This window comes from Nerophis ophidion, linkage group LG20 (genome assembly GCF_033978795.1).
Source record: "Nerophis ophidion isolate RoL-2023_Sa linkage group LG20, RoL_Noph_v1.0, whole genome shotgun sequence".
Taxonomy (NCBI): Eukaryota; Metazoa; Chordata; class Actinopteri; order Syngnathiformes; family Syngnathidae; genus Nerophis; species Nerophis ophidion.
In genome coordinates, this window is record NC_084630.1 from 19,157,335 (window position 1) to 19,166,718 (window position 9,384).

The following is a 9,384-nucleotide window of genomic DNA, read 5'->3' on the forward strand; positions in this document are numbered from 1 at the left end:
ATCGTCTGCGACTTCTGGTACAGGCAGGGCTTTTTAATTAGCGACCAAAAGTTGCGAACTTTATCGTCGATGTTCTGTACTAAGTCCTTTCAACAAAAAATATGGCAATATCGCAAAATGATCAAGTATGACAGTGGTTCTCAACCTTTTTTCAGTGAACATTTTTTTAATTCAAGTACCCCCTAATCAAAGCATTTTTGGTTGAAAAAAAGAGATAAAGAAGTAAAATACAGCACTATGTCATCAGTTTCTGATTTATTAAATTTTGTAACAGTGCAAAATATTGCTCATTTGTAGTGGTCTTTCTTGAACTATTTGGAAAAAAAGATGTAAAAATAACTAAAAACTTGTTGAAATATAAACCAGTGATTCAAATATAAATAAAGATTTCTACACATAGAAGTAATCATCAACTTAAAGTGCCCTCTTTGGGGATTGTAATAAAGATCCATCTGGATTCATCAACTTAATTCTTAACATTTCTTCACAAAAATCGGTCAGTTTCAAACACTGATGACATTTATTAATCAGACAAGAAGCAAGGAATCGTGCAGAGAAACAGAGTTCAATTTAGCTCATGAGGAGAACGCATGGCGCTGCACACTTAGTCACTGTCTCATCAGAGGTTCTTTGGAACTCTGAATAAAAGACGAGGGACGTCAGAGTTCCAAAGAACTCTGAATAAAACCAAGATAACAGCTGTGGCTGAGGCCACCCCTCAGACAAGAAGTTTTGTCCTTGCATGGATTAGAAAAAGTCTAACTTGAGCAATGTAACACATCAATATTTATGGAACACGTCCACAAAAAAATGTAGCTGTCAACACTGAATATTGCATTGTTGCATTTCTTTTCACAGTTTATGAACTTACATTCATATTTATTTGAAGTATTATTCAATAAATATATTTACAAATAATTTTTTAATTATTGCTATTTTTTTAGAATATTTTTATTTTTAAATCTCACGTACCCCCTTGGCATACCTTCAAGTACCCCCAGGGGTACGCGTACCCCCATTTGAGAACCACTGAAGTATGACACATAGAATGAACCTGTTATCCCCGTTTTAAATAAGAAAATCTCATTTCAGTAGGCCTTTATGAGAGTGTTTACTCCGTAAGAGGAGATGTGCTTTTCTGCTATCTCACACATAACCCATGACTTTATTTTCCTCCCGCTCTAAAACCTTGTTTTTTTTTTGGAGGTGGGCTTGGTTGCCTAAAAGTAACAACGTGTCCATTCACCCCCCCTCACTCCCTGGAGTCAGGCCCAAGCAGAACTACGTGGCAAAACACTCGACCACCTGTGAAAACCGACGTTTGCTTTTCAGCCACACGAGGAACTGCTCTTTCAATCAGACATCCGTAGAAAGTATGAAACGAAGAAACCATGATTCAACTTTTAAACTGCAAAGCTACACGCTGTACATTTCTTACATCTACAGTAACCAGCAAAATATTCCCTTTGATTTAGTACCAAGACCGTCCACATACACCTTGCACAAGAGCATAAAAATATAATTTTTTCAGATATAGCCAACAGATTCCTAAAGCCTTGGGTCGGTCCAATCGCCGCGTGTCCGTTTTGATAAAAGGGTGAAGACACTTTGTCAAACACTTTTCAGTATTCCATCAGTTACATTTATTTCAGACGTACTTACAGAGGCTCTCTGGGTTGTTGTTTCTACATATGGACTGGACTCTCACTAATATGTTAGATCCACTATGGACTGGACTCTCACCATTATGTTAGATCCACTATGGACTGGACTCTCACTATTATGTTAGATCCACTATGGACTGGACTCTCACCATTATGTTAGATCCACTATGGACTGGACTCTCACTATTATGTTAGATCAGGGGTGCCCATTACGTCGATCGCGAGCTACCAGTCGACCGCGGGGGGTGTGTCAGTCGATCTCCAGTCAGGCTTTTAAAAAAAATAGACCAAAAAATTAGTGATCATCAATCTTCACCAAGACGTCACTTAAATGACATTCACGGTACCGGAGGGTCTTGTGAGATGATGCTGGCTGCTGCAAGATCATTATTATGAAAATATGACCGAGAGGAAGGCGAGAAACACTTTTTATTTCAACAGACTCTCGCGCCGTACCTTCCGTCAAAACTCAAAAGGCCGACTGCACATTTCCTATCTTCACAATAAAAGCCCTGCTTCATGCTGCCTGCGCTAACTAAATACAGAGTCTCGGAAAACTGGCGTGCCCAAGCGATCCCTCAGAAAGCTGGCGTGCACATCACTTGTGTACGCCAGCTTTCCGAGACTCTTATTTTGTTAGCGCAGGCAGCATGAAGCAGGGCTTTTATTGTGAAGATAGGAAATGTGCAGTTGGCCTTTAGAGTTTTGACCGAAGGGACGGCGCGAAAGTCTGTTGAAATAAAAAGTGTTTCTCGCCTTCCTCTCTCTCATTTTTTCATAATAATGAACTGGCAGCAGCCAGCGTCATCTAACAAGACCCTCGGGTGCCGTGAATGTCAATCAAGCAAGCTACGGAATTTGCCGCCAATGTTTTTCTTGTAAAGTGTACGGAAGCTGGATGAATTAGATGCCAAAAACCAACCACTTTCATGTGGTATTGTACAGAAAGGACAACTTTTTTTCTCCTCCATTTGAAAATGTGGGCGTTATCATCATTACTGTCTGATTCCAATCAATGCAAGTCATCAGAATCAGGTAATACACCAACTTATATTCTTGTCTTTGTGAAAGAAAGACATTTATATGTGTTACACATGCTTGTATTATCATTAAACACATTTAACTTGTTTACAAAAATGTCTCTTTCATAAATAAATAAATATAAATGATATATATAAATGAGGTAGATCCCCTTGAGTTGGTCAATTGAAAAGTAGCTCGCCTGCAGAAAAAGTGTGGGCACCCCTGTGTTAGATCCACCATGGACTGGACTTTCACAATATTATGTTAGATCCACTATGGACTGGACTCTCACTATTATGTTAGATCCACTATGGACTGGACTCCCACTAGTATGTTAGATCCACTATGGACTGGACTCTCACACTATTATGTTAGATCCACTATGGACTGGACTCTCACTATTATGTTAGATCCACTATGGACTGGACTCTCACTATTATGTTAGATCCACTATGGACTGGACTCTCACACTATAATCTTAGATCCACTATGGACTGGACTCTCACTATTATGTTAGATCCACTATGGACTGGACTCTCACTATTATGTTAGATCCACTATGGACTGGACTCTCACACTATAATCTTAGATCCACTATGGACTGGACTCTCACTATTATGTTAGATCCACTATGGACTGGACTCTCACACTATTATGTTAGATCCACTATGGACTGGACTCTCACACTATTATGTTAGATCCACTATGGACTGGACTCTCACTATTATGTTAGATCCATTATGGACTGGACTCTCACTATTATGTTAGATCCACTATGGACTGGACTCTCACTATTATGTTAGATCCACTATGGACTGGACTCTCAATATCATGTCAGATCCACTATGGCCTGGACTCTCACTATTATGTTAGATCCACTATGGACTGGACTCTCACACTATTATGTTAGATCCACTATGGACTGGACTCTCACTATTATGTTGGATTCACTATGGCCTGGACTCTCACTATTATGTTAGCTCCACTATGGACTGGACTCTCACACTATTATGTTAGATCCACTATGGACTGGACTCTCACACTATTATGTTAGATCCACTATGGACTGTACTCTCACTATTATGTTAGATCCACTATGGACTGGACTCTCACACTATTATGTCAGATCCACTATGGACTGGACTCTCACTATTATGTTAGATCCACTATGGACTGGACTCTCACTATTATGTTAGATCCACTATGGACTGGACTCTCACTATTGTGTTAGATCCACTATGGACTGGACTCTCACACTGTTATCTTAGATCCACTATGGACTGGACTCTCTCACTATTATGTTAGATCCACTATGGACTTGACTCTCACACTATTATGTTAGATCCACTATGGACTGGACTTTCACAATATTATGTTAGACCCACTCGACCTCCATTACATCTGGTCTCCCCTAGAGGGGGGTTGGTCACCCACATCTGCGATCCTCTCTAAGGTTTCTCATAGTCATTCACATTGACATCCCATTGGGTTGTGAGTTTTTCCTTGCCCTTATGTGGGCTCTGAACCGAGGATGTCGTTGTGGTTTGTGCAGCCCTTTGAGACACTTGTGATTTAGGACTATATAAATAAACATTGATTGATTGACATATGTGTGAGATACAAGAACTCCGATTGTCAGATTCTGTCAGCTTGTATACTATAGCGAGTAGAGGTAGTTTTACAAAGCAAACAGATAGCTTAGTTTTGGACAAACTTTAAGGATCCTCAAGGGGAAATTGTTCCACATAGGAATTCAGTTACAAAGGATACAAAGGGTAAAGATGTCAGCTTCGGATTAATTTATCTGTGTCTTTATGTATGATCCTTTTGGGGATCAATAAAGTTTGTTCAAGTCTCGCTATTGAAGACTTCACAAGTATCGTCTGAGCATAGTGCAAATCGGTGATCTGATCGAACGAATTCAAATCAGTCACTCAGCAACGTCAATGACAAAACAGTCTATGGAAAAACTAAATGTGCTTGCCTCGTTTCCTATTCTCCTATTCACACTTAAATGCTAAAGAACAAAAGTTTGTCTTTTAAACTAAAGATTAGTCAAAGGTTGAGTCATCATTTAAAACCATGGGTCATAAGTTACTTCTGTAGCAGGGTTCCTCAAACTGTTCTCCACCATGTATGCATTATTTTCATGGACCGGCTTTCTGAGTATGGCAGATAAAAACAACAACAAAAAAAGTGCCTTTGGCTACAATCTGGTACATGAACCTTTATGTATGTCCATTAATGTGCATTGTCCCATGTGCTCTAACAAAGAAGTTGTAGTATATATCTATTAACCATCGTATTGGTGTGTTTAGTGAGACAGGCGAATGTTAATTAGAAGTAAATGCGGTAGTTTGGACATCAATTTACAGTGGGGCAAAAAAGTATTTAGTCAGGCACCGATTGTGCAAGTTCTCCCACTTAAAATGATGACAGAGGTCTGTAATTTTCATCATAGGTACACTTCAACTGTGAAAGACAGAATGTGAAAAAAAAATCCAGAAATTCACATTGTAGGGATTTTAAAGAATTTATTTGTAAATTATTGTGGAAAATAAGTATTTCGTCAACCATTCAAAGCTCTCATTGATGGAAGGAGGTTTTGACTCAAAATCTCACGATACATGGCCCCATTCATTCTTTCCTTAACACGGATCAATCGTCCTGTCCCCTTAGCAGAAAAACAGCCCCAAAGCATGATGTTTCCACCCCCATGCTTCACAGTAGGTGTGGTGTTCTTGGAATGCAACTCAGTATTCTTCTTCCTCCAAACACGACGAGTTGAGTTTATACCAAAAAGTTCTATTTTGGTTTCATCTGACCACATGACATTCTCCCAATCCTCTGCTGTATCATCCATTTTGGTGTAAACTCAACCCGTCGTGTTTGGAGGAAGAAGAATACTGAGTTGCATCCCAAGAACACCACACCTACTGTGAAGCATGGGGGTGGAAACACCATGCTTTGGGCTGTTTTTCTGCTAAGGGGACAGGACGATTGATCCGTGTTAAGAAAAGAATGAATGGGGCCATGTATCGTGAGATTTTGAGCCAAAACCTCCTTCTATCAGTGAGAGCTTTGAATGGTTGACCAAATACTTATTTTCCACCAGAATTTACAAATAAATTCTTTAAAATTCCTCCAATGTGAATTCCTGGATTTTTTTTTCACATTCTGTCTTTCACAGTTGATGTGTACCTATGATGAAAATTACAGACCTCTGTCATTTTTTTAAGTGGGAGAACTTGCACAATCGGTGGCTGACTAAATAGTTTTTTGCCCCACTGTATGTTTCTGTGTGGCTCAGTAGCAAAGTCATCATAGACCGGGTCCAATCCCCGGACTGCTGGTTAGGGACCACTGTTCTAAACCAATCTTTATTACGCATTATTATTAATAATCTTGTGGCTGACTGCGGGAGGAACGGTGGGAAGGCCCGCTGCGAGCCTATTCAGTTGGGCTGCAGGTGTTTTGCTGGCAAGTCCGTACACCAGGTCCTGGGGATCCTTGGGATTTGTGGACTGCACAGGCGAAGAGCCATAAAAAACATCTTGGAAGCGTCTGAAAAGGCTTTACGTTGGCTCTGGTTGAGGAGGGGGGACGTGTGGCGTAGTGCGCTACCTGGACACAACTCCTGTCCAAAGGCAAAACCTAGTAACTCACTTCTAGCTAATTTTGAGAAAACAAAGGAAAACCAATTTTACTAGACGCTGTCTTACAAAGATCTACAAAGTCACCAAACGTATAGATGTTTTCTTGAGCTTTCATTTTCTTGCCGATTGAGCCACGGATTGAATCTGCTCTCATGAACGTGTGCCCTTTCTCCAGATATTTTATCACGATCTCGGGCGGGCCCCATTCCGCGTTTGCACATCGGGCAAGAGCCGTGTACAGCGTCCAGTTTTTATTTTGACCTCCACAGTTATCCGCCCAAAAGAGTATGCAAGGGAAAGAATCAAGAACAATACATTTAATGAAGGTGCTTCCAAATATCCCCTCCTCCCATAATATCACATAATCAGGTTGACCGTCGGCCCCCATTCGTGCAAATGTCTCATTAAAGACAATAAGGCTACTGACAAAGAAGCTCCGATTGCTCCCTTGAGATACTAGGTTTTTCTGTTGTACCTACGCGATTATGTGGTAGTTGCTAGGTCCTGCCATGCGCGTAACAGCTTACTTACGGAAAAAAATTACAAAATCGCATACACTAATATAAAGCATATCACCTAGGAACTCCAAAATTATTATCAGCTCAGTTTTGACCAAATTTGAGTTACTGGGTTTTGCCTTTGGACGGGAGACAAGTCGAGGGACTGTGTCGCCCGGGTGAGGGTGTTTGACTAAGACCTGAAACACCCTATGACCCCGGGAGAATCACTGATGATGTGTCCAGGTTGCACCATGAGGTGTATTATAGTACTAAGCAATCATTAAAAGCGGTCTAAATCTCAGGGGTTGAGAGGTTCGGTAACAACTCCGTAAATTCTACTTCTGTGCTCGGAAAACATCCGGCGTAATGGTTCCATAAAGCATGCAAAACACACGTTGCCAAATTCCGGTACCATTTTCTCGAGGTCTCTACCTGTGTTGATGGTCAGAAGAAGCACCATGCAGGCCAGAAACACCACCAGCGTCTTCATCTTCACCACGTTCTCTGAGCTCCACACTTTTCTGCTCTGGGATCTGGACTGGAGTCCAGAAGGGGTGAAAGGCAAACATCTCCTCCTCCTCCTCTTCCTCCTCCTCCTCTGTTGTGCCAACCCCTAACATACCGCCAGTGCTCATATGACTGACTGACAAAATACTTCAATTGGATCATTAACATGTAGTCCGATTAAATAATTACACTATTTTAAAGGACTGTAAATGAGCTCTATTTAACCGATTTAACGTGTAGGGCGGGAGTCAGCCACCTGCGGCTCTTTAACGCCGCCTTGGTGGCTCCCTGGACCTCTTTCAGAGATGTGTGAAAACGGAAATATAATGTATTTTAGTAGGAGAACAAACATGACACCAACCTGTTAGAAATCCCGCTGTTTACACTAAACATGCTTCACTGATGTGAGTATTTGGCACGCACTTGTCTTGTCCTACTCCTTTCAGCGATCCTTGAACTCATCGTAGCATGTTTACATGTACAACTTTCTCCGACGCTGCCACAGAAAAAAAAAACGGGTTTTTGTCCACCAAACGTTTTATGCTGTGCGTGAATGCACAAAGGTTATTGACTAATTGCTAATCAGGCATATTTGGTAAGTGCATGACTGCAAGCTAATCGATGCTAACATGCTATTTCGGCTATCTGCATGTACATACAGTGGGGAAAAAAAGTATTTAGTCAGCCACCGATTGTGCAAGTTCTCCCACTTAAAATGACGACAGAGTTCTGTAATTTTCATCATAGGTACACTTCAACTGTGAGAGACAGAATGTGAAAAAAAAATCCAGGAATTCACATTGTAGGAATTTATTTGTAAATTATGGTGGAAAATAAGTATTTGGTCAACCATTCAAAGCTCTCACTGATGGAAGGAGGTTTTGGCTCAAAATCTCACGATACATGGCCCCATTCATTCTTTCCTTAACACGGATCAATCGTCCTGTCCCCTTAGCAGAAAAACAGCCCCAAAGCATGGTGTTTCCACCCCCATGCTTCACAGTAGGTATGGTGTTCTTGGGATGCAACTCAGTATTCTTCTTCCTCCAAACACGACGAGTTGAGTTTATACCAAAATGGATACATGGATGATACAGCAGAGGATTGGGAGAATGTCATGTGGTCAGATAAAACCAAAATAGAACTTTTTGGTATAAACTCAACTCGTCGTGTTTGGAGGAAGAAGAATACTGAGTTGCATCCCAAGAACACCATACCTACTGTGAAGCAGGGGGGTGGAAACATCATGCTTTGGGGCTGTTTTTCTGCTAAGGGGACAGGACGATTGATCCGTCTTAAGGAAAGAATGAATGGGGCCATGTATCGTGAGATTTTGAGCCAAAACCTCCTTCCATCAGTGAGAGCTTTGAATGGTTGACGAAATACTTATTTTCCACCATAATTTACAAATAAATTATTTAAAATTCCTACCATGTGAATTACTGGATTTTTTTTTTCACATTCTGTCTCTCACAGTTGAAGTGTACCTATGATGAAAATTACAGACCTCTGTCATCATTTTAAGTGGGAGAACTTGCACAATCGGTGGCTGACTAAATACTTTTTTGCACCCCACTTTATTGCATTATGCCTCGTTTGTAGGTATATTAAATCTCCTTTACTTATGTCCTCGGTGTATTTAATTTATATTTGCATGTCTCATGACACATTAACTGTATGTAATAATGACTGCATTTTTCATAGTTGTTTGTGTGCCATGTTGTTCCAGACCACAGCAAACGTTACCCAGCTTGCCAAAGATTGGAATAAACCATTAGAAGAAGAAAGCCTGCCGTTTACTTAAACTTGGATACACACGTGTATACCTTTGGCCATTAAAAGCCAGAAATTTCCAGAAGTTATCTCATCCTGTGAGAAGCCTCCGTTTTACAAATTATTTCCAATGTTGCAAAAATGTCTAAAATAAATATTAACATACAATATTTCTGTCAACAAAGATTTTAGTCAGCCTTTGATTGTAGGCTAATATATTGCATATTACATTATGTGTTGCCTTCATTATAACACTTATAT

At 40.4% G+C, this 9,384-nt stretch overlaps 1 protein-coding gene across 1 annotated transcript in view; it reads right to left on the reverse strand.

The window, feature by feature from the left end:
• The window catches only part of lg20h17orf67 (linkage group 20 C17orf67 homolog), a 28,039-nt gene extending 20,630 nt beyond the window's left edge, over positions 1–7,409 (reverse strand). The window contains exon 1 of the mRNA XM_061880646.1: positions 7,276–7,409. Coding sequence (XP_061736630.1) covers positions 7,276–7,333 — 58 coding nt within the window. The 5' untranslated portion in view covers positions 7,334–7,409. The remainder of the gene's footprint in view (positions 1–7,275) is intronic.
• Positions 7,410–9,384: the final 1,975 nt, after the last annotated feature.